Genomic DNA, 27,421 nt, shown 5'->3' on the forward strand with positions numbered 1-27,421 from the left:
CAGCATTACAAAAGTTAGATTTGCTATAGTTTAAGGGTAGATTTTATCTAAAAAATAATTGTGGGAAATGTTTTCCTTTGAAAGGGTTATATACTATCAATTTAACTTTGCCCCTTCATTCGCAAGTTTCTAAACCTTGGCCTTAAACCGTTTCTAAAATCCTATTTTTTTTTAAAGAACCTTAAAACTGAATACTGTGAGTTACCTTTACGCCATCCATAACCTTGTTGCTTGCCAAAGTCCTGAATATGACAATAATCTTGACCATGGCTTCTTCTCTAACCCTAACCATAAATTTGAATTAAACCCTTATGTTAATCCTTAGGTAATGACAATTGTAACCCCAACACTAACTTTGACCCAGCATGTAAAATGACATTATGCCCCATCACAAACCAGATCTTGATACACATGCAAACACCCATCCCACTAAAAAAGAAAACAGTATATGTTTCTGCCTCAGATAACTGATATTCAGTTGGGTACTCTCCTAAACCATACTTTACCTTATTCTAATAATATCTTAATTATCTTGGTGACTTTGCTTTATAAATAATTGTTTCCACAATGGAAAGTTCCTTCATGTAAACACTGACATTGACTGTGGTTTCAGTGAATAATGAGATGATGTGGCAGTGCACCTCTCAATGCATCTTTACGGGGGCCGCAGGTGTGTTGTGGGCACAGCGGCAATAGAGAAGATGCTCAAACTTTCAAACAAAACAAGACTGTCTGGACCTACATGGGGGGGGAAATTTGAGGATAGAAAACGCTGTCCACTAAAATCTCTGTTGAGCCTTTGAAGCAAGGAAACTTGACTGTCAGGTTGTACCGTGGCATCCTGTAGTACGTAGATACTCCAGAGTGACTGAATATCCGTGCAGCGGAGGAAAATATTCAAACATATAATTATTGTTCTTAATCTCCTTATCCTCCCACCATTACCCAGAGTTGGGTCACCAATTAGGGACTTTAGGCACATGTCCCCAGTACTAGTTACCAGGACCCCAAGAGGGAACCATCCCTCTAGGGCTAGCACAGAGGTCAGCAGGCAAAGATATGGATAAGGGCTTCCCTAGATTCTCTTGTGAATAGAAACCTCTGAGCTGATGCCAAGGCCTTTGTTATAATATGGCACAGTCTTGTAAATGTGAATGTAATCAGTTTGAACGTGTGTACTCTTTCAACTGATGGCACAGTGCCACTGGGAGTCCCAAACTCTGAGGATGGAGATAGTTGCTACTCTTAACAGGAAGCCAATGGAGTGATGATAAAACATTTGCCACATGGTCTCTTCTGGACTGAAGCGACACCATCCTGGCAGCCAGGTTTTGAACCCACATTAAAGAACGAGGATCACTATCTTGAAGACCCAGGTTCAGAGACTTGCAGTAGGTCATCCTTGAAGAGATCAAGGTGCTTCTGGTTTGAACTTTATGAGAGAAGGAAAGGACATGCAAGATCCTTAGATCCTTTTCAAAACTTTATGGCAATAAAAGCAAGGGTGAACTACTGCTTTGACTTGGTTGACTAGTGTAAGCCGAGTACAGACTTTTTGGCATGTTGAACTAGCGTATACCTATACCATTTTCCAGGAGCTTTGTGGCCAGAATTGAAAATGCCAGAATGAAGAGAGGCCAAAAGCTTAGTAAGATCTCAGTTTTATTTTAGTTGAGTTTTAGTGGTTTAGGGGTATTCAAAGCTGCGACCTTAGACAGACATAGATGCCAATTATTTGCACTGGTGTTTAGGTCATTGTTTTTTTTTTTTTTAGAACCTGTTGAGGATCAACCGCTGACACCTTGGTGACCTATGTTCCTCTGCACGTGGCTGAGAGCGGCTTTCACAAGGGGGTGAGTTGCGGGGAGGGAAGCGGATTAAAAGAGTGGCTGCATATGTATTTAACTTTCCTGTTTTTTTACCAGCCACAACACTACCATAAATGGGCCCTTGTTAAATCAATAGTTTACAATCAGTAAATCAGTCATTGAAGTCTGTCAAACAACGTTTTGCTTACACAATGCATTATCAAAAAACTAACACCCGACAGACTGTATTGGCTAAACAAAAAAAAAAAGGGAAGAGAAAGAAACACAGGACAGGTGCTATTTCATTGTACAATGATATACTGTACATGGCATCCAGTGATGATGGCAGGTGCACACATATATCGGCAACATCAATGGAGCTTTAGCATGCCCACAATTATTTTTTTTTTTAAAGTCCATATGATACAAATTCATGAACTAAAAAGTCACCAGTTCAATCTGCACCGTCCATCCAGCTGGTATCTTCACATGTTAGTGCATGGGACCTGCTTCATGCCCTCAATTACTGTGGAAGCCGCCTTGAGGGTGGTTTCTTTAAGTAGTAAGTAAAACGTGATTATCAAAGAATCACCATGGGTCTATCACCTTCATTATTGCACTAATTGGCACACCTAAAAATCAATGGGTAGGCACTATTTATCTAGTTTATTTTACAGAAAAGATTAGACTCAGATTAGCAACTACTCCTTCAAATACAGATAAAACTGTCTTAAACGTATAACACAAATGACCATTAAAAACATTGAAAAAAGGAATGTAATCTTATTCCAGTTTCTGCTGTATATTAGCTGCGTGCTGTAAAGTGTGGATATCTTCAGTAAATCTAAATAAACTCCATAACATTCCTTGTCAAGAAGAACATTTTATGTGATAGTCTTTCTCTCCAGACAAGATTGCCCTGTTTAAAACAGCTTGAGAGACTTCCAGTCCAGGCCAGGTACAGTGATGTCATCACATTATGCCACAAGTCTCTTCAGAGATTCCTGCAGTCAGGAGTGTTTACCAACGCTTTCCTGTATGATTCCAAAGAAAATGGAAAATGGAGAGGTGGATCAAAGGAAAACTCAGAAAGAAGTGCGGCTAGCGATCTAAGTTAGAATCAAAAAGGTTTCTACAAGTTCCCTTTCCAGATTCACCATGATCAAACATTACTGATTCGGACATTATGGGGACTTCCATCTTTCTCAGGTTTGTCCCTGAAGGACTCTTCTAATTTAAGTTTCTCAGAATCTCCAAACCGTAGAGTCTCATGAATGCAGCATGGCGGATCCACCTTGACAATGCGGTCAAAGAAACTGAAGTCGGCCACGTACTTTCCACTGGATGAGAGAGAGATGAGCGGGGTGAACTCGTAACCCCAAAGTATTTCCTCTGGTAAGTAGGAGGTTCGCACTTGGCAGGTTGCACTGGTGGATTCCACTGTGCCACTCAGGATCACCACTAATTCAAAGTCCCCCTCTCCGGAGCGGAGGGCAACGTCCCGCAAGGGACTGTCCTCATCAACAACATGGTAAAATGTTAGTGGAAGAATCAGGAAAGGGCTATCGGAAGAGGTATCTACTTGAAAATTCACATTGGTCTGATTCAGCCTAACGTTCTCACCTTCCTTGGTGAGGTAGGTCTGTAGTAGCTTACCAGTCACTTGACAACCAATCAATAGGCTTTTTCTCATGTTAGCAACACGGATCATCAAACATAATTTGCTGTTGTGTTTGGCCACCACTGCATGCTGGCTGAATTTTATAGTCTCAGCCCTTTTCTTAGGCCGAGCTATTTTAGCCAAGAAGGTCCCAGTGATGAAAATTTCCATGATTGTTGTCAGGACTAGTTGGCCGATGAGTAATATTATGGCAAAAGGACATTCTTCGCTGATATATCGGAAACCATATCCAATAGTGGTCTGAGATTCTAGGGAGAAAAGGAAGGCGCCTGTTAAGGTGTGAACTTGCATGACACAGGGTGTGTGATTTGCTGGTGTGTCAAACTCCAAGAGGTCCCCATGCACCAGGGCCACCAAGTACCATATAATGCCAAAAACAAACCAGGTGCCGGCAAATGTTGCTATGAAGAGGAGCAGTTTGTACCTCCATTGCATGTCAATGAAAGTTGTCCACAGGTCCTTCAGGTACAGGAAGCCTTTATCAGTGATGTGGTCCATACGCACATTGCTGCGGCCATCTTTTGTCATCACCCGCCTCTTCCGTAGGCCTGAACCAATCAGAGGCCGACTGTCCGTCTGAGTGGTCTGGCTGTAGTACATCTTGCCTGAGGAAGTCATCTAGAAACCAGGAGAGCAGAAGACAAATTAAAGTGTGGATTACATGATTATATAGATTGCACTTATATTCAGAGCACTGCACTACAGCCAAATGAGAACACACTAAGGCAAAGTTGTGAGATAAGATGGACTACGAAACAAAAAAACAAAAAAACTGAATCTACAAATCAAAGCACAGGATGTATTGACAATAAGATAGGAGAGAAATGTCACTGGGCTTTTAAGTATGATTTTAAGCTCACATGAGCAGCAATACAGTGCATTTAAAATGTAGCGACAAGCAAAAGAAAAATAGTAAGCAGACGTACAGTGATAGATGCCCGACAAAAAAGGTAAAGTGATTAGACCCAACAAAACCAACTAAACTGGCAAAATTATACAAGTTCAAGATTACCGACCCTAAATAATAACACCCTGGGAATAAAAGCAATAATGACAATGATAGTATTAAATTGATTATCAGTGTATCACCCTATTTAAAGACTGTCCAGAAGAGATGAGAAGTAACCCGTCAGTCAAATGAAGGCAGCGGAGCGCGTGCAGGAAATACCCACACTTTACAAGAATGTCCATTAATGTGGTAATACCGTGGAGCTAAGCAATTGTTTGGTAACCTGGTTACAGGACGTTTGACCAGCAATCCAGAAAATTATAAATGAGGCTAATAGGTGGAGATCATAGATTTAAAATCCACAATGAACTTGAGGGTGGAATTATCAAGATTTTGTGAAGCCAGAAAGTCATATGAAGTGTCACAAAACTCTGAAAGGGATTGATATGGTATTTATATTCCAGTGCAACTTTTTTGTGGTGTAAAAGGTCTTCATTCGTAGGGACTGTGTGTTAAAAGCCTCATCCCATGGGTGGTACTTGGGCATTCCTGAGCAGCCACCTATGTATTTGCCCCAAAGCTCATCTACTTTTGTGAGACCGGACTTTGCATAAAAAAGATACTGCCTCCTAAAGGTAGGCACAAGATAAGAGAAATAGTTTAATTTCTCCTTGCGTTTCACACATTGCGTGTGTGCTACACTGTACAGCCCACATCCAGTGTGTGAATAATTGTTTTAATTGGCATAGAAATTTGTACTGAAAGGTTACCCTTCGATCACAGTGCAAAAATGTGTGAGAGGCACTTGGCATCCTTAGAGAGTGCAAACACAGGGGAAGAAATTAGCAGCAAGCAGGCCTCATTTAGTAAATGTGGCTCTTTTCTCCTGGTGCAATGCAGGGCAGAAACTTCCTACACTGTGTTGCACTGTTTTGCAAACCTTCAAGTCTGATATAAATTTCCATAAAGGTGATGAGAACAATCTATTCCACTTGAATGCCCAGGATGGTTATAAGTATGATGGGCTTGTCAATCAGACCGAGTTTGACGTGTTAAAGCCAGCAACTGATGGGCTGCCTTGGTCCACTGCTTCACCTGCAATATGTATAACACCGAAACTCCCATGTCATCATCCTCCGCCTCTGTGAGGGAGGGGCCATGATTGTCAAAAGTTTCAAAAGTCAGATTAAAATCTCCAGCTAGGATCAGGTAAGTGTGCAAATCAAATTCCCCCTGTGGGCCATAAAATGTTCTAAGGTTAAAGTTTCTCCACCACCTCTTACCCCCCTATTATAAATATTATGCATATAAAGCAGGCAGCCCTCACTGGTGGAGATAGCTATCCCCTGACTGTCAGGTGAAGCAATATTGAGGGTGATTAACCTACTATTTAATGATGTTACAACCCAAGTTATTAGACCACCAGAAGGCTGGCCTTTCCAATTGTGCTGGGCAGGGACAAGAACATTCACTTAACCATTCCTATGTATATTGTGAAGACACAAGTTTTCCTGGAGCATGCAAATGGCGAACTGATCTATAAACATACCCCAAGCAGGAACATTTAACTTAGTTTTCATGCCAGCCACGCTCCAGAATAGGATGTTAATATAAAATAAATTCGTAGGTGGTGCTTCTGAGACAGAACTGGGAGTATCCCGAGATGGTAATTTGCACGGGAGGCCCATCACACCAGAATTGGCTTTACGTAGCTTGATCACTGATGGAAGTGACTCCCTGGCTTTAACTAGACTTTCTTGACTGAGTCAGCCCACCATAGAGTGTCTTGACTGAGTCAGTCCACCACACAGGTCACTGACTCTGCCATTAGTCTGAGGAAACCAAATTGAGAAGTTGGAGGTTGGGAAGAAGAACATAGGGAGCATACTTAAAACAAATAGAACTACCAGGCAGGACATTTTCATGCAGATCTAAACCCACAAGGCCATCTACCATATGGGCATGCTTAACTCTTGACCCTATGTAATCCGAAGTCCCCTCTGAAATTTGTCTAGCAAAAACAATGTCTGAGCAAATCATGGAATAGCAATTGTGGGTTGACTTTATCAAGTTGATACATTTGTTACTAGAGAGTCCTTGCCTTGCCTCAAAAGTCAGTTTGGGCACATTAGTCAAGTACACAAGTCCAAGGTGATCACTGCTCACCTCGTGCCCCCTCTTTGTTGCCACTCTTCCCCCAGACTCTCGGGTGGAGGGCCCGGGGGATACTGGTCACAACTATTCAGCACTGGGCACCCTATGGCCCAGTCCAGGTACCCAGGCCCTGCAGGGCCAGGTGAACATGCTGACCGTTGCAGGCTGAGTGTATCAGATTTGGGAACAGGTCTCTTCTGGTACATGTGCCCCAATGTCTGCTGAGTACCAGTTCCAAGGTCAAGGCATAAGATGCAGTTGTCCATGGAGGATGGTTGTATTGTGCATGTGAAATTAACATCAACTAAAAAACACACAATATCTGGTAATCTGCAATTTGTCAACAAACACTGTTAAGGCAACAGGTTTCCCTTTCAGATCACTTCTCATTTTGTAGATCTTGCATAGTCACTGCTAGATTAGATGGTACTGCTTCTTCATCGTTAATCCTCTGTTTTTGTCTTTGGGGAAGGTGGACCCCACTTGGCACATCCCGATTTAACACTTTCTAATGTCTCGGCAGGGCCAGAGCACGGTTGGTTGACTGATAAAACAACAGAGCTGTGTGAAAAAACAATGTGTGGTTCTAAGGGAATGGTGGAACACGGGACAAGATGGTCTCGTTAGCCCTCACTGCGTTGACCACCTGTGACTGGTTAAGGATTGGGGCAGCTGGGAGGAGTAGTTGCATTGATGGTCCAGATGTTCCTTTTCATTTCCCCCCAAATATGGGCACAGTCTTGATGGGGACTTCTCTTTCCTTTTGCCTTAGACTTTTTCACTCCCCAGCAAAGACTCTTCTCCTATTAGAATGTCAATATCCTCAAGAGTAGTAATTCTTGGTGCTGGGGCACTGTGTCTGCGGTTGTCAATTTGGCGCTTTTATGTTTTTTGCCCCCAAGTGACTCCATTGGTTTGCTTTTACCCATTGGAATCGGTCGGTTATAACAGGTGTGGTGCATTTAGTGCTGAGATTATGGATATTGGTGGTATTATAGACACACAAGCAGATAGCAAGGCTCATCTCTGCAGTTGATATTCAGCAGTTGAAGCACTCCTTGTTAGATCGATTTAAGGGGGTTGGCCCAGCCCAGCCTCGATCGGACGCGGACAAGTGCAGACGGACCTGCCCTTGGCTCGGACTTCGCCCAGGTGCGGCCTGTGCGTGTCGCGCGCCGAAAAGTGGACAAAGCACTAAGTACCGCAGAGGAGGGGGGAAGTAACAGGCAGCCTCTCCTCCTCAGTACACAGTTATAGGATTGTGAGTCCTCTTGCAACAATGTTAGCCAGAAGCGTCCTGTGTAAACCTATCTCCCAGTGTCAGAGGCATGAGCAGAATAGAGAACCTCAAGGGTGACATACACAAAAAATTGTCATACTCTTACTTTTATTATAAACAAAACGGTCAAGTTTACTTTGCACATCTGTGAGAAATTCATTCGAGAATTGTGCCAGTGATATTACTAATCTGCTGACTTTGTCCTTCTAGAGATAACTGACATAGGATCTGTTTCACTACTCGGTGGAGGGGTTACTCGTCACAATGGTGACGGATATCCCGTCCCCAAATTCTAAATCCCATTCTATCCTATGGGATTTAGATTTCGGTGGATGGGATATCGTGACTGTTGGGCCCATATTTATACATGTTTAGCGCCGAATTTGCGTCATTTTTTGACGCAAAAGTTGCAATTGTATTTTGCCAGTTTGCGCCATTTTTGCGTCAAAAAATTACGCAAATTCGGCGCTAAAAACGAATAAATATGGGCCTTGGTGTCGTAAATAACTGTGAAAAAAATAACAACACACGGCATCTTTCTAATAAAGTGAAGATATAGCAAGTCATACAGTAAAGTGAACAGGCATCTATATAAGGCAAGTAATTTGAAAACAGCGACAAGTTTAAAATTGTGGAATCAGGTGAATTTGAGAACGTGTGCTATTTTAATGTTGTGAATTCAGTTTTCAAATGCGTAAGAAATTACAAATCAACGAATTAGTAAATTCTGACACGAACCTCTTTCTGACGCTAGATGTCAGCAAATAACTATAAAAGCAAAAAACGAGTACTAAAAAACATAGCTAGTTCTGCTAAGGGAAACAACTCCGTCCACAAGCTTGTCGCACACCAGAGCTGCATCTGTTTCATACCAATGAATAACTAAGTTAACACTGCTCACGTTTACATTTAGCTTGTCAAGGGCTTGCTGTTTATGGCCTAGACTCATGATGCTATATAGCTAACACATACATTTCATGTTGCCTTCGGATTTTGTTTTTGTGCCCGATAAAACTCTATTTATGAAGTTGGCAAGGTATAATCAGGTGGGAAGCCTTTGTCTAGGTTTCTTAGGTATTACTCATTGGCCACACTTCTTTTAAATAACCCTGTTTATTTCATCCACTTGAACGCCCTTGCCCTGCCTACTAAGTCTTTCTTCATCTCTTTATCGCTCTTCACACCCTTAGGTTGTTCACCCCGCTTTTCCTCTACTGTGGTTTTTACCCGACCTCCACTCATACCTTTACCTTTGTACCTCTACTCCTATGTTATATCATAGTTTCTATACCTCCTGCGTATACCTATGACCCCAGACCTATGCTCCAGTACCTCTTCCCTTACCCCTGTGCCTATGTAGCTGCCTGGACCCTGTACCTTTCCGTCTACTTAGTCCATTATCTCCCTACTCCTGCCTTTACCGAGTACCTCACTCCCTAGCTATACCTCAGATTTTCTAACTATTCCCTCCAACTCTTTCCAAGCACTTCTGCCCCTACTCAGCACTTTATCCCTTAACCTCATTCCCCTCCCCTGCTTTTGCCTGACACCTCTACCACTCATTCTACCTAGCATCTCCACCCCAATTTGTTGGCTCTCCCGTCTTGCCTACACCCTGTTATATTTACCCCTACAAATGCCCTCATACCTCTAGTCCTGCCGACATCTTGTATCGGTTTACCTCTGCACCCTTCTATAGCATATTTCTTCCTCTGTCTATATCAACGTTCCTCCGCCAATTCTAATGCCCCAGTGCCACCCCCCACTATACCCTAGCATCTTTACCCATGCCTATTACCTAGTCACTCTGTCACCAGGGGTTTTCTGTAACTGGTCTCCGGAAGAAAAATGCAGCCGTGGCCATCGCAGATGGTAACAGTACGGTGTGAGGTATTTGGGCCTGTGCGAAGTTTTCAATTACACTCATATCATTCTTGTAAATTTGCGCAATTTAGCGTTACACAATTTATGCAAAATGTTAAAAATTGTGCATGCGCAAAATTTCGCACATCTTTTTACTGTAGAGGGCTAGTTCGACTTCGAACACAAAATGTGCCTCGGGAGACACCTACGCAAGCGCAACTCCCGGTAATTACTGAATTGCTGGTCAATGTGTGAAAGTGAAGTTTGCTCAGCAACCAAATTCCTTCTGTTCTCTAGTTACTCTCTTGTTCATATTAATCGGTCTGGTTTTCAGACACACTCCCCACTCACAACATTTGTGAAGCGACCACGAGCTGATAATCCGTTAAAAATAGCTGAACCGGCAGGAGAAACGTCAGCGGATGGAATATGCATTTACCAAATATTCGTAGCACATTTGAAGGCAATAAACCTCTCTTTTGAAAATATCGGAATCTTAGAAAAATGGGTGGGGGGGGGCATGTTTGCCTTTATAGTGCTCAGAAAACTGGACACTGCATACTTATTTCTTGCCACTAGATGTCACTGAAACACGGATAAAGAAAAGGCACGATTCTGTGAGCTATTGCTGGATCAAAAATATGGCGTACGTCTGCCACACAGGGGTTAAAATGATGCAAAAATCAAAACAGGTTACAAAAAAGGCACAAATAATAAAGCGTATTAGACTCCAAAAAGAAATATTTAATCATACGCTCGGCAGAGCAGAAGCTCTGAGCATCAAAATACAAATTTTACATATACGAGACTGCCCCTCGGAACAATTCCTTATCCTCTCAGTATCACTCTAACGAGCCTCAGCAAAATGAGAAAGACGTCTTCGATGTTCTATGGTACATAAAAAATAGCCCTAGCTGGCTGTTAAATGCACGAGTGAGACGAGAATTACAATCTGAGCTTTGAGGATCGTTGGTCCAAGGGTACAGTACGAGCAAAATGACAACCAAATTGATTTAAAAAGAGCACAGTGCTAAGGTAATCAAAAGCATGAAGTAATTCTATACCCATGCTAACTGCATTAGAACTCTGATGGTAGAGACCTTTTAAAAGGACTAAAAGAAGACACTTACCAGCATATTTACGAATGGCTGGCACCGCTGTTGCGTCATTTTCTTTGACGCCCCAGCGGCGGAGTGAGTACTCCATATTTACAAGGCGACACATTTGGGCCAATGCGTCAGTTTTTGTAGGCCTGCAACGGAAAGTACCCGCACCCGAACCATGCAGATCTTAAAATATGCTAATCGGCCGTTTCCACATTCAATCTAACGTAAAACTGATGCAGTGATATCTATGGTTTTCTGATGAAGTGACACATACTCGGAAAGCAGCGCGCAGAACCTGAAATGCGCCAAAATTTATGTGCATCAGCATCCCAGGTACAAGAAACGAAGCCATGGTTCTGGTACATAAAGACAATACACACAAAACAGTTTGGCAAGCTCAACTATGCCAAGAAGGTTCTCATTCTTCAGTGGAAGTTGCGAGGAGACCACCATCACAACCACATAGGTAGCCCAGGAGAAGGGAGCGTGTCTACCACCAGCGGATTACCCTCATTGACCTTGGGGAGGATGAGGTCATAACATATTACAGACTCATGAGGGGGTCTATCATACACTTGCTCAACTAAATTGAACCAAGGCTGCAGACACCAACTGACAGGCCCACCAACATCCCTCCACAGGTCAAGCTGATGGCCGTCCTCTACATGCTGGTATCTGGATCATTCCAGAGCACAACAGTCAGGGTGGCAGGAATATCGCCGCCATCTTTTTCTGCCTTACTACCCTCTGTTCTGGATGCCATCATCTGCCTCACACACCAGTACCCCCTTTTCTCTATGACACAACAACAGCAGCTGGACACCGAGAAAGGTACTATTCCATTGCTGGATTTCCACATGTGCTCGGTATCATGGATTGCACACATGTGCATTTGGTTCCCCCCCTGCAGCAACATCACATCTGTACAGGAACCGGAAGCTCACATACTCTATCAGTGTCCAGCCCTTCGTCGACCATCTGGGGATGTCTACAAATGTGCTAGCAAAATACCCAGGGAGTGTGCGTTATGCCTACATCTTCAGGCACTCCATCATCAATGACCGCTTCCAGAATGGCCAATATAGGAATAGACTACTTGTTGGTAAGCAAAACTGAAATACATTACAGACCTTCTAACACTAACTCAACTCAAGTATACTTTATTCGATCATGCAAAAATAGTTCATAAAAGACACATAGGTAAAAATACATATCACATTAAAGCATAAAAACAAGTATTAATTGATTGGCTCACACAAGAATGCAGTAAAAATGCATTAAAAAATACAATATTTACAGCATACACAGATTTAAAAAAAGCTGTTCTAATTCTAAATATTTAGATTTTTTTAAAAGGGCTACAGATATTAACATTTAAACAGCATCATTTTCTGCAAGTAAAGTGTATTCTTTAGGAAGGAGCCAACTGTGTTACAGGAGAGATGACCTTCAAGTTGTTGGAAAATAAATCAACTGTACTCTGCTCCTACTAAACATATATTTATGGAGTATAGGAAGAAGTAACCGTTTAGGAAGGGGGAGGTAAATCTTACAAAAAAAGACCAAGTGGAACAGGGTCTGAGGAGACGACTCGTCGCACTGCCAAATTAAAATGTTTGAGGAGGCAAATTGGCCTTGGGGGGGGGGAAGCACAGAAGCCATCTAATAGAGCTTACTCTGAAGCGGGTCAATAGCGTCTGCTCCCACGTATTCTGTACAAGGATTACATAGGGAGCCACTGCTTCAGTAGTTTGCAGGGGGCAACAGTCCTTGACCGTAGATTTCATTACTCCCATGGCCTCTCTCTGGAAGCAGGCTTTAACCCACCCTTTATCCCTCTTTGTGATGCTTTCAGGTTTTTCATATAAGCATGAGCAGCCTAAGACGAGAGTTGTCTCCCTAATGTACTAAAGTCATGGAATGTTGGGGCCATAGGAGCATGAAAGGCAATCTGATATAATTGTGTGATTTATGCCAGCCTCTTCATTTAACCAAACTGAGCACCACAACAAAATGGGAAGCCAGGTTTAATAGGTTCTCCACATATTTCTGATGGATCACAAAATGGGGGGGGGGGGGGGGGGTTAGATGGAGGGACTCCCAGTACCCATCTACATAGCATGTTTTCCTCTGCTTAAATCCTGCTTATGTCCTTGTAGCCCCAGACTCCAGAGTTGTAGGTTAGAGTAGGGAATCACTTTGGCCCATAAATCACAAGGATGGGTGCAACTAGTTTCCCCCAATTGAGACAGCCAATGAAAAGATGGAGCTGACTGCTCATGAGAAACAGCTTACCATATTCCCAACACATGGAGACCAGGTACATGCATCTTCAAACATCATACCTAGGTAAGGGAACTTACTAACTTTCCCAATTGATCTTTCCCCCATGCAGACAGAGCGTGTTTAGTGTTCTTGGGGCCACATACCATAATACAAGTTTTTTGAGAAGTTAGTTTCTAGGTCGAGGTTTTTCATGAAGGCCACACAACTGGAAACTAACAGCTTTAGACCATTGGCAGTCCTAGTGAGCATCACAGCATCACCCGCATATAAGAGTGCTGGCATAGTTATTTTGTTGACCAAGGTAACATCAGCCCCACATTCATAAGGACAGGTTCTAAATTATTTAAATATAACAAAAATACTAATCAGGGGAACATACACCCCTGGCACACACCCCGATTGACCTCCCCATTGTCCCCAGACCTTACAGACCAATGCATATCCTGGTAAAATTGATGTAGGTGGATAACCAAGTTTGCCTCAAGGCCCATATAAATTAAAATGTCCCACAACTTGGAACAATTTACACAGTCAAAGGTGCTGGTCAGGTCCATGAACGTCAGCTGTAGTGAACTGCCCTTGGCACACTTGTATTTAGAGATAGATAGGTGGAGGTTCAAACACTGTTCAATGCTGCCAAGGCCTTTCGTATTGGGCTGGCCAAATAATGCTTCTCTCAATAATTCACAAAAGCAAATGATCCAGTATAATGGGACCAGTTATTTTGGTAGTAGAATCAAGGAGCGAAATTGGAATGTAATGCTTCGGATCATACATGTTTCCCTTTTAAAATACTGGGACAATTATAGATTGTCGCCAAGATGGTGGGACACCAGCCTTACACACAGAATTAATGACATTAGCAAGTAGAGGTGACCCTCTCATACCTGTAGCTTGACGACTGCATTAGATGTTGTAACCAATGTGATGACTCAACTGTTCTGCGGAATAAGTAGGCCAAATGTAAAGCACATATATCCCGCAAAGTGAAACTCACTAAGTCAAACACAATTCTTCCACACATGTCATACATCAGTCACCACCTTAGATTACATTTCAGCCTGGACAAGGCACTACAATGTACTCAGGATCCCAATCTCAACATACGTTTGCCACAGTGTGAGGCCAAAATCACGCCATGGAACTACACAATCCCCCATGACTCAGAGTCATACACATGCATGTGAAAAAACAATGGAATGTGTCTAAATGTGGAGTACACAGCTCCTTGCAACATCAGTGTATGAAACATAAAGAAGGTCCACATTTCAGTACATATGTGTGTATCAAAGTGCACTTTGGGAACCTCTCTGGCAAAAAGAAATAGTTGAATGCTGACAATAAATAGCATATCAATGAATGTGCGATGTTTAAACTGCACCTAATTGAGGCCTCAAAACCACATGGCAAATTTAGTGAACTATGAAACAGCTGTGCCAATGTAATGTAGGCCACCAACAAAATCTGTGGTTGAACCTGGACATCTGTATGTTTCAGTGTCAAACATGTTGGCAGTATCACAACCTACCTAGGGAGGAACAACCAGCCACATTTCAGATCAACTATCTGTCACTTCCCACATGTACTGAGTGCACATAACGGAGTGATCAAGACCATTTAAAAAACACATCACAATAAGCTGCTGTGCACACATGAAAATCTGGATGTAGAAGTGTACAATGCATCAGGACATGCTCATAATTTGTTATTACACAACATGGAAATAAATCTGCATCCATTATTTGTGCTGGCGTGTATGTCACAGTCCCAGTAAACGTCAACTCACCCACATCCTGGCAACTAGAAGTCATCCCCAAAATGTAACTATCATGTCATGTGACCTGTTGGCCAACATTGTGCCATGCCTTACATCTATCATTTGCATGCATACAGAACCGATATATGAAGCAGTGTACTGCATTAAAGGGACAGGCTAGCAATGCCACATTTCAAAATCCAAATTTATCATTGCTCTCCCGATGCACTTGAGTGGTGCAGAGCTGCACAGCTAGCAGTTTTCTGTGTTGGGCAACAGCTAGGTGTACAACAGATGGAACTCAGTGAAGTTACGAATACAAACCAAACTCCCAACCTGAGAATAACCTCACATTGCAGTATGTCTCACCATTGTTATTACCACAGTATTATTGGGTTTTAGTCTATTTAAGGGTTTTGGTCGTTTTAAGGGTATGGGTAAGTTTGAGGGGTACTTTACATAGTGGTAAGGGAGTAGAGTGCCGGTATGGACATGTCAGGGAAGAGGAAGCGAAGAACCTGTCGGACGGAGAACTTGGGTCTGCTTTGGCTGCTGGCACATTATGTGCCCAACATGATAGCTATGGGGTGTAGGGTCAGCTGAGGCTAACCCACCAAGGAATGCAAGGAGTGGTGGGAGAAAGTGCAGTGAAACATGAGCAGGGTCTTTGGTGTAGACCGCACTGTACAGCAGCTAAAACACTGATCGGCGGATGTGGTGATCACTTCAGATGTTTGTGGCCTCGTTGGTACGTACATATTTACCACCTGCTTGAGTTGTGTGCGTGTCTAAAGATTATGTAATCTATTTCTCAATAGTAAGAGGACGATATAGTTTGCCATAATACAGGCTAAATCTTTTAAATGGTAACATCATGCCGCAGGGAGCTGTTCACAGTGATGTAACAATAGCCCCTGCAGACCCAGAGGCCTAGGGGCCCCCTCCGGAACTTTGCAGGGAGTGTGGGCCCTGGGTCTGAGAGCTCATGACAGAGGCCAGAGCATGGGGGTCATCCACCATGTACGTTGCTGCAGCCCCCCTTACATTTTGTCATACCACTTGCTGGACATAGCTTTTGGGTCTTTCCAAATAATTTCACATGCATGTATTTATATACATGACCTCAATTCACATACGAGCCTCTACAGAGCAGGAATGCTTTATGATTAAATACCCCGCACAGGTGACATGCATGGAACACAGTTATGAAAACTCACTTATCAAGTTGACCTTCTGATGTGAGTTGCGTTGTTCAGAACATGTATAGACGGAGCATGCCCCTGTCAATGTAGTGACTTCTAGATAGCAGCCCTTCCAAGATTGTATGTTGACATAGCCATCAGAGGCATGTACCCTGTCACCATGTAGCAAGGAAAGATGTTTTGCACCTACTCTGCACTCTCTGCACCAGTGACAAGATTAGTCAGATATTGTCCTTAAAAACTTCCATATGGCATATATCTGTTCATTATTAATCCATATCAGCTTTGCCACCTGACAACGTGCTGAATATACCAGATATTTGTGATGGCATTGCCCTGTGCTTCAAATGTACACAGTGTATATGTTCAATAGACATAAAGCAATGACACATGATTTTGTTTTGTCGGTGGCCCTGCACCATACACCCAGGCTGAGGTGGAGTCCTTCAAGGATCCTAATGCTACCAGTGTCAATATAATGTGTTTGTAGTTCTAGAAGGATTGTGCATGCTCCATGGTATTTGTAACATTGTGACGTGTATGGGGTTTCATCATTTACCTGTAACCAATTTACAACACATGTTAATTTACCAATGAAGTAGCACACAGTAACATGTCAATGGAGAAGAACGAATGTCAATGTGCATGTAGTGGCAATATATGTAGGTCCAGATGCTCATTATCTGCTGTAGTGAAGTTTAGCCAGCGACGGTTGGGATGCTTATGGCACATGTGTCAACACCAGCCACAATATCAACACATGGTCAGAAGTTCAATTGTCTTACACCCTTACCATGGCACAAATGTAACAAAATGTTGTTACAAAATACGTTACAGCAAACTGGCATGAGATAGGCTGAACCTGTCTGGACATGGTAAGCTTGCCTATGTCCATAGTTGCACATAAGACCAGTGAACATGTGGTCTAAAACATATCCCACACAGCATTAACAATTCAACATTACAGTGTCATGGAATACTACAGACAGTGAACATCTTTCCCAAAATACTTCTTCTAATATTATTGTTTTGCATCATGCTATACTCTTAGATGCAAGATACGTTTATCCTCCCCACCAAAATGAGTACATATGCATGGTCAGGCATTCATGCTGCTCAACACCTAAAAAGTTGTGTGATCCATACATGTACCAGTAGCTATGTGTGTAGCCAAACTTCACAATCACAGAAACATGTGTGACCATGTGAGCAGGCTAGGCATCACAAACCAACGTTCCTTCCTATGATAGATGCTGCACATGTAGTTGTGAGAGTGCAAAGAAGGGATTTACACATAAGATCTTGGAGGGTAATACAGAAAATACTGGCTTTTTACATACATCACTCTCTATAAACCAAGTCAGAGAACCGATCTGTAATGTTGGGTGCCGCACAGAGTTTTACTCTTTGACTCCTGGTCATAAACATATTTATTCGCTTCGGTATGTTGAACTTTGCAATGGGCACGATCGGAGTGAGAAGAAATCAGTGCCAGGAATCAGTATTCCACGGCAGTTTGCAGTGGAAACAATATCGGGTATATAACAGCAAGAATAATCAAAGGGTTTATTTACTATTCTGCAGCAGTCTGTGCCGAGTCACCCCTTGCAGTGCGGTTTTGTAGCAATGACAACAGCTGCAGTCAACCAGAAGTCAAATTTGTTTCCGGTTCATGTTAAGGTCACGGACTGACATAGCAGATTCCACTTCTAAATGTTGATTATGATGAAATAGTACAACTATAATAATTCAATGTTCACATTTCACACATTTACTAACTCGTTCAGTGTCAAGGGGTATGAGGGGGATGGATTTTCCACTAACTTTATTGAGGTTCATTAAATGTTCTTTATTCCATAGGACCAAGCCAGGGCTTCTTCACCAGCACCTTTATACCCTCCCAGGTGAGATCTGCGCTTTAAAAGTACACATAAACATTACAACGTAAGTTGACATGGGACGACACACCACGTAACATGATACAACAACATAATATACCATTATGGTATTTTTATGAAAGAAGCAAAGCTAATTGTTTTTGCTCGTGTAATCTCTCACGAAGAGAATATTATCTGCGTCTAAATGCAGAATGCAAATTTGCATACTCCCTAGGCTCTGATTACAAGTTTCACTTATGTAAGTGCGGGGATACTGCAGGGACGCAATCACCAACGTAGGTAAGAGGCTGAAGTCTTGCAGCTTCCTACACTCAGGCCCACACACCATCAGTATACATGCTTTATTCTTGCTACGTTTATAGTGGCATCACACAAAAGCCAGTATTCAGGAAACTTAAAGATTTCTGACAGCAGACAACCCTGAACCAGCTGACTAAAAATACCTTACTGGTGATCAAACCTATTTAAAAATAAAATGGAACCCTTAGAGAGCCTGAAGGTCAAGAGTCACGCTGGAACTAGATGGTTCTAGGTAATTGATGGGGTCATAGTGACCATAGTGAGAGCAACACAATTATGAGGAGGGATTAGAGCCCTCAATGGGAACACTGTGTCCCAAATGAGAAACTGTTGACTGTACGTGCTGTGTGTGTGTTGGTGGGGGTGGGGCAAAAGCTGCTGGTGGTAGCACTAGATTTTTAGCAGAAATAGATCAACACTAAAATATTTACTGAAGTAGAGCAAGAAAATAAAGCGTTTCGAGGGAGGCTTGGGAAAATTCCTTTGCATTAATATTGGATAACAGAATGCTAATGGTTTCCGAAATGTTTCACACTGACAATAAAATGCATGTCGCTATATTATGATGACATCAGCAAGAGCACACAACTATAGAATCAAAGTTTCCACCTTTTTTTAAATAATTTGATTTGACTGAGAGGCATGTGCTTCATCAAAAACACTGCTTGAAAACACATATAGAGGGGAGGGTATGCAGCAACGGCCTATCCATACGGGCTGAGGGGCGCCGACCCCCACATTTTACCAGGCAAGAAGAGGGTCTGTCAGGCTGATCAAAAAGCAGCCTACCAGACATTCGTCTGGTTCAGGTCATGCAGCCAGGAGATAGACATGTGCTAAATGCGCAGACTCCTGGCTGCCTGAGCTGAACTTTGCTGGGCTGAAGTAGTCACAGCCCCTGTGGGCATGACCTCTTCAGCCAGGGAAAGGTGCCTCGAGGCCCTCCAGCCCGTGATATAAGAGGTAGCATCACCTATTGCCTCGGACCAGGGTACTTCAGTTTTAAGCCCTCAAGTGCCCAGGGCAGAGTGTCAATCGATGACACTTCGTCACAGAGTGAGGTGGTGTCAGCAGTCTCACTGACATCATTCCACTCTGTGACTGACTGGGACTGCTGCGTCAGTGAGGGAAGGTAGCAATCCCAACCCTCCTGGAACCTCCGAGGCTTCCTTGTCGGAGCTGCTGCTGTTGAGGAAAGTTTTATTTTATTTATTTGTTTTAGGTTTGGTGAATGCATGTGAATTTTTTAAGTGAGTGTTGTAAATGGGTGTGTCTGTTATTGAATGGGTGTGAGTGAGGTGTATGTGTATGTGTGCCCACCACTCCCCCGTCGTAAAATTACTGGCCACCACAGGAGGTTCATACCTGAAGAGACTCTGCAGTAGTGCTGTGACATTTAGGGAAAGACAGAGGAAACACTCCCCTTTAACTTCTGTTTCTTAATGGAGAGCTATCTGCCGCATGAAACAGGGTAAAGGTCTCATTTTGGCCTTACACTGGATTCTGTCATTCATGTAAAGCTCTTGTTTTTGGCAAAAGGCAGTACCGATAGGATTCAATATTAAGGAGAGCTTTCAATCCAAAGGTCCCCACTTTGACCTAGAAAAGATGGTACTGTCTGGCTTTTATAGACTGGTAGTCCAACACTAGAGCAAGTCACCTGAACTTAACGGTCAGCTATACATGAACAAATGTTCTACCATTAGGTTTCAAGGTGGCAAGCCCGGGCTGCCATTAAGCAGGCCTTTCTTCAGCTCCTAAGACACTCCCTTCTCTAGGTGAGCTCTCCTCCCTCCTGACAGTGGCAAAACTGGGTTTCCCCACCTACTGTGATTGGTGCATTGTCACCTGAAAGGGTTGGGGTATGAAAGGCAGAAACCTTACTTGGCAACATCAAGGGAAAAGAGGTATTGCTAAAATTGCCCGTTGTTCTGCCTGTCCTCTCTCAGATAATTAATCCCATCTAAGTGGTAATCACTTAGTACCCATCCTAGAATCAGAGGCTGGCCATTGTCCTCTGAACCAGTGTTGTTAACTCTACCAGCAAAGGATCTCTATTCCAGCTCTGGAAGTGTGATGACTGACAGAGATAGTTTTAAGACGGCCTAAAAACATTTTTATAAAGTGTGTGTTATTTGATTTCACATGATTGCATGAAATCTTTGAAGAAATTTTGTATAAATAAGCAAAATGCAAATCCTTCATTTAGTGCTATATTAGTGCTTGCGCAAAATTAGTTGTTGTTTCAATTTTTGACGGAAGGTTACATTTTGTGCTGCAAAATAGTTCAAAAACCACAACTGTTCGAGTTCTGACTCTACATTATTCCCATGCTCACGCGATATAATTTTTCTGCCAACAGAGGTGTAGTTATTCAACATAGCACAATGGCATCATTCCAGGAATTTCATGTAATAAGTGTGATGTCCACATACAACAGTAACTTTTAGTGCCACGGGTATCCTTTTGGCACCTAAATGGATGTGTGCCCTGTGGCCGAACCCCTCCACAGGCAGCCATACGAATGGGGAAAACATGTTTTGGGACAATTATTTTTTCTCTGCCCCGGTTAATGGATCACCCCGAAACCTTACATACACAAGCAAGTCAAAAAGCACCACTTTTTTGGAGAGTTTTGTGAAGATTGAGCAAACAGTGATAATATTATTAGTATCACAAAAAATGAATTTCCTATGGAAACACAATCCTAACTATAACTACCCAGTGGCAACTGCTACTCGGATATATATATATATATATATATATATATCTATATATATATATATATACACACACACACACACACACACACACACACACACACACACACACACATATATATATATATACACATACAGATAAGTATAACTATAACTGCTGAATTTCTATGGTTTTGTATGGGTAAAATGTCAACCTAAATATAATATCTGTGTAACCTTTGTATTTTTTTGGAGTGAAATTGTATGTTTTTTTAACATAAAGCAATGGCCTTCAAACTTTTTAATGCCACGTCCCCCCAGTTGAAAAATAAAAATCATTGCCCCCTCAGAAATGTTCACAATAATTTTATAAAGATCACAATATTTGAATTTGTCTAGACTTATTTAAACATTGCAGTTAAGTATTGTCACCCATTTAAAAATGCAGAAACATGTTTCTGCTTAAAGCTTAAAACAAAGCACTGTTATCTGTATAATGCTTCTTTTGGCCAGAGCCTCGCACGCCCCCTGGGATCATTTGAGGCCCTCCTAGGGGGGCCCGCCCTCCAGTTTGAAGACCCCTGACATAAAGTAATGCCTAATTATTGCACGTTAATACAACCACACACCTGTTCACACACCCACTCACAGACCCACAAAACCACTACCACACCCACTCACTCTCCCATACAACCGCTCACACATCCAATCACACATCCATACAGCCCCTCACGCACCCATTCACACACTCACACCCCCTCACACACAGACCCACAAAACCACTACCACACCCACGCATAGACCCACACACCCACTTACACACTTAGTCAAAAACTCACACACCCATTCACGCACTCACTCAGAGACCCATAAAACCACTACCACACTCACTCACAGACCCACACAGCCACTCACATACACTCACACACCAATTTATACACCCAATCACAGACCAACACAGCCAACCACACACCCACTCGCAGACCCATACACACACACACACTAACACACACCCACTCACAGCACCACAAAAACACTACCACATCCCTTCACAGACCCATAAAGCCACCCACATACACACCCATATAGCCACATACACACCCACTCACAGACGTACACAGGCACTTACATACAACTACTCATACCTATTTACAAAGCCACTTTGCTACAAAAATATGGAGTAAGGCAATACAGTGCAAGTGGCTGCGTTGCCTTGGTTTGCCCTGGGAAGGCATTGGATGGGCGTTCCCATGCAACTCCACTTAATTTTGACGCATACCCAGATTTACAAGAACTTATAAACCTCAGAATGCACAAAAAGCCTTACACCTTCCAAGGATAGGAGTAGCGAGGAGAAATAACCCTTATTCTCCTAGTTTCTTCCTCTTTCTATGTGTGCTGCATTTTACAATTGGCCAGGGCATGAGTTGTAGTTAACTTGGGGCACAAGTTATAGTAGCTTGAAAATACTTCAAATAACTGACTATAACAGTTTTGTGAATGTAAATTCGGATTCTAACTATAACGTCCCAGTTTTTAAAAAAAACAGATTGTCATGGCAACGCGTTTCGGCCGTAGCCTTCGACTGGCCATAAATATAACTATATACCGTATGTATAAATATAGCAAAACAATTCCCTTTCAGGCCTATAATACCACATAAATTAAGCAAAAAAGAACCCTGTTTTCCTAGCAAAGATTTTAAGCATAGGATTAGCAAAGTGCCATCCACACTGAGCTAGAAAGGGACCAAGTATTTTGACATTTATATAACAAAGTCTTTTAGCATTGGATTACCTTTGTGCCATCCATGACGAGCTGTAAAATGACAAAACTACTTATCACTCAATGCACAGTATTACAGTGTTGGATTGGTAAAATAGCATCCAAGCCCACCTAGAATAAATAAAAGCAACCACTGACATGGTTTTTGCTATCGTTATAGCTTTTCAGAGAGGTTTATCTTTGTCTAGATACAAGGGAGCACCCAGTATGTCAAAACAATACCCTTTCAGGCTTACAGTGCCACATAAATTATGCAAAAAAGAAGCAAAGAACTATGGGTAGTTCCCAAATTGAGGTGATCTAGTCGTATTACAGCACCCTACAACATCAGCAACACTCTAAAACTGCTCACCTCAAATGTCTGTTTTTTTAATTTTTACAGCCCGACATGGATGGCACTGAGCTAATCTTATGCTTAAAGTCTTTGCTGTACAAATGGCAAAATATGTTTTCCTTTTCCAACTCAGTGTTGATTGCCCTGTGCTAATCCTGTGCTTAAAAACCTTGCTAGAAAAACACCTTTAAGGTGAGCTTGTTTTTCACCAAGCAGATTTGAACCTTCAACATGGAATTTTGTAAGACTGAGGCACAGACCTCAGGATCCCCATCTCTTCCAATGAGATTATGGGCATCATCAGCATACATGAAAGATGCAAACTTGTGTTGCTCTATTAGCGGAGTTAAAGGATATTGTAAATTTTAAATAGGGAAAGAAACAGACCCATGTGGTACAACCCCAAAAAGATTTTTTTATCTGATAGATTTTTCACAAGTTATACATATCGATCAGGGAAAAAACTCTGGCACCAATGTAATGCTTTTCAAGCAATATCACATTCAATCAGTTGCTCCCAGAGTACCGGGTGGTCTTCGGTATCAAATGTTGCAAACAAATTAAGCCATGTCAGTCCTGCTGCTTGTCAGTTTACAGACACAGCTGATCTGATCTACTAAAACTGGAGTTATCACACTTTCAGTGCTGCAACCCCAAAAAAAACTTCGAGTTGGTTGCAGCACTTTTTGGTTTTCCCAAAAAAGTTGAGAGTTGGTTGAGTACAACGTTCTCTAATAATTTTGATGTGTAAGGAAGTTGAAATGCTGGTCTGTATTTCTTGAAACAGCATGCATCTCATGATGGTTTCTTTAAGAGAGGTGAATTTTGGCTTTTTCAGCTTAAGTGGAACTACCGCATTTAGCAAAGAGGAATTTATGATGGTTTTAACTGTAGCTCCTCAGAATATTTTAAATCTGTTTCCTCAAGTGCTTCTCTCACTGGAGCACTATTAGCCACTGGACACAGCATGGACGTGTACGGGTATAACGGTTTTCACATAGGTGCACCTGGGCTTGCTGTTGACACGTCTACTGCTCGGACGCTTTTGTGGCTGCTTCTTGGTAGTGCACAACTAGACTACTGACAAAAAATGGAACCACGTACTGGACAACTAGCAAGGGAAGGAGGGACCAAACATGATCGAGGAATAAAGACGGGTGTAGAGTAGCACCTTGCCTCACGTACAACTTTAGGATCTAGAGAATCTAAACTTCAAATGCATGTATGACTCAAATCAGATCAATCACTATTAAACATCAAGTCAACATCCTGGTCTCCACCCTGGTGGCTGAGGACCACTGACCATAGTTCGAGATCCAAGCCTGGATATCCAGTACTTTTGTGACCCCGCTCGGTTCTTTTCTTTTTCAGTTTCTTTTCTGAAACAAACTCCCAAAGTGAGAGTCAGTTTATGAAAAACAAATGGACGTCATCCATGGGACCTCTCTTCGGGGTCAACAGGCCCATTGTTTGTTTTCCCTGCTCATTTCTGCTTTGAATCGTGGACCTGGGCAAAGAAACCAAATGATGCGTACCCAGCCCTAAACAGCCCCCTCACTTGATGGAAGGAAAAGATGATGGAAAGGACAGAAAACAGGACCACCGGTCAAAGGTTTCTGCTGGCGGACCTGGCGGCAGCTCCACTGGTGGAACTTTTACCTCCACCTCTAAACGGAGCCATGGACCACTAAGTTGTCGGAGTGGCATATGCTTTACATCCGCAAATCTCTGAAGAACCACCATAGAGCCTGAAGAAAACCTTAATCAACCACTGCTAACACAGAAAAAATAATCCTGATTCGTATCTTTTCAATCTAACACATGGGAAACAGTCAAAAGCAGGGAATCCAAGCATCTTGTTTCATAAAAAAAAGATTTAATGAACAAGAGATACTTTCTATGATTGTCTCTTCTGCATGGTTTCTGTTAACACGTTAATGTCAACAATTTGGTTCCTGGAAGGGCGTAGGGAAACTTTTCACAGGACTCACAATAGGGGTTTGGGTGTCACACCTTTCCCCACCCCGCTCATTCTCATACACTGTGCAACACTAAAGCAATTAATAATCGCTCAGAGACTCCCTATTGTGTACATTCATCAAAGAGGTTTCTGCAAAAGAGATTCTCAAGTGATGCTGCTCAAAGAATGAGATTGTAACTCAGTCCGGGCTATCAATTGCCCACTGCCCATGCTATGACGGAATGCGCAAGTCATTTCACGTGGTGGAAGGAAAAGATGAGGGAAAGGACGGAAAACATAGAAAGAAAGCAAGAAACTGGTTTCTTGCTCAGCAAGAAAGAAAATAAAAGAGAGGGGAGGGAAGAAGGGAGGGTATCTATCCTGCTGTCAAATAGGCACTGCGACCCTCTAGGATGGACCCTGTATAACAAATCAATCTCGCTCCCGAGCGCTCTATCTCTCTCACTCACTCACTCACTCACTCTTCCCCTTTGTGCGCCCATCTGTTCCAGCTGGAACACCTCCTGCTTCCTCTTCTGTATCCACAGGTGAGAAAACTGATCTTTTCCTTAACAGAGGTCCTTTGTTGGGAAGATCTTTTCGAGCCAACACAACTGAAATCAGATGCACTCGTCCACCAGGGGTAGTATTGTGTGTTCTCTGTCCAAAATGTATTTTTTTGCCTTGTGGCTCATAAAAAACACATCAGTAGTAAAAGCTTCCTAAATTATGTTCTTTCTGTGGTGTTTGAAACTTGAACAGGAGAAAGAAAATGCTCTTTATATGCAGATGCACATTATCAGCCCCATAGCAGTTTTACAGAACGCATCGTTTTTCTACTTACAACTAGCCTCTTTGTTTTTCTTTGCTTTTCTTGCCTTTTTTCCACTCGGAGGGTCATATGTTATAAAATAAGGCTGCGGAGAGAGTTATTTGTATATCTCAACTCTGATTGGGCGTCTATAGGTTTTCAATCACTAGGGCTTTCAGGAAGATGGCTGGCATTCGGGATTGTCCTTGTCAGTGGCTCTGGAACAATCTTTAGATTAGGGGTGCGGCTATTAATGTAAACACCACAAAACTAATTGAGGGTTTGTGAAAAATCCAATCATCACACAAAGAACAGGTTAAGCAAATAAGCCACACTCATTCAGCAGCAGCAAGAGTGTAATATGTGTCCTGTGTGCATTTTGAAGCACGCTTTCACAAAGATATTAATTAGGCATAGTGTGATAGCGAACCTGTCATTCACAAACAGCTCATTTTCGTTGAAATGCCTAATATATTTGCACAAACATACAGTTTTACTGAAAAAAACTATATAGCCTACAAATGAAAGTGTATGGAAAACGGGTTCCAGCAAATATTTATAATTTTCTTATCTATTAAAATATTTGTTTCCATCCCACTTCAGAATTAAAAATTGTCTCATTTGGGCTTTCCTTGCTGCTGATATATTTTAAAATATTTGCACAGCTCATTTACAGGTATTCAAATGTTGTTGCATGTTATTCAAAAAATGAAATTCTACTTGCTTTCCTTTAACCAGTGCCGTACCCCAGCAAGATTGTCAGATAGTTCTCTTTACAAAATTCTCTCACTTCCCATTCACAGAAAGAAAAGTGAACACTATAATACAGTTTATTAAAACAAAATTTTATTAGTTTTCAGTTTCAACTGTTCCAACATACAGTGGAGTAAGCAAGTGGCATTGCATACAGATCATAATTGAGCATGCAGAATGCACAATAGATCTATAGGTGTGTTCCAGCGATTCTATGTTAATTAATATTGATGTTGATCAACAATCCCCTATCCCAACCACCACCCACCCTACCCCACCCCACTTCCGTCTATTAATTATAAGGGTTAAGACATATGGGTCTCAATTAAAATTGAGCTTCTTGGGGGTACCTCTCCTTGCATGGGAGGCCAACACATATAATCACTTTCAGAACCACACCTTTCCCAGCCAGTCACATGTGAGTGAAGGGCATATTAGTTTAGTTCAAAATATGTGGAAGCCACAAGCTTTCAACTCAGACTCGCCTCCAACATCTCATAAGAGATGCTATTTGCCCACCCACAGTCAGCCCTATGACTCAATCTGTGCCGTAAACGCTTCTACTAGTGAGTCCCACTCTAGAGATATTGGTTTTTTTCCTCAGTCCTCTACATTCTTCTCTTCTGAGGGCTGCACTTTCAGCCTGGCTCCAGAGCAATACCTATTCCCTCCACAAGAGGAGAGATGGGGACCTGGGGGGGGGGGGGGACTTCCAGCGCATCATCAGCTGATGTTTTGCCAAAAACATACATCTAAGGTACTTACGCACTTCATGGACTTGGCAATGTTTCCTAGGG

The 27,421-nt window shown here is 42.3% G+C and overlaps 1 protein-coding gene across 1 annotated transcript in view; it reads right to left on the reverse strand.

Annotated features, from left to right (window-relative positions):
* Positions 1 to 2,108: 2,108 nt before the first annotated feature.
* The window catches only part of KCNJ10 (potassium inwardly rectifying channel subfamily J member 10), a 153,231-nt gene continuing 127,918 nt past the window's right edge, over positions 2,109 to 27,421 (reverse strand). The window contains exon 2 of the mRNA XM_069217968.1: positions 2,109 to 4,107. Coding sequence (XP_069074069.1) covers positions 2,971 to 4,107 — 1,137 coding nt within the window. The 3' untranslated portion in view covers positions 2,109 to 2,970. The remainder of the gene's footprint in view (positions 4,108 to 27,421) is intronic.

This window comes from Pleurodeles waltl, chromosome 12 (genome assembly GCF_031143425.1).
Source record: "Pleurodeles waltl isolate 20211129_DDA chromosome 12, aPleWal1.hap1.20221129, whole genome shotgun sequence".
In the NCBI taxonomy this organism is placed as follows: domain Eukaryota; kingdom Metazoa; phylum Chordata; class Amphibia; order Caudata; family Salamandridae; genus Pleurodeles; species Pleurodeles waltl.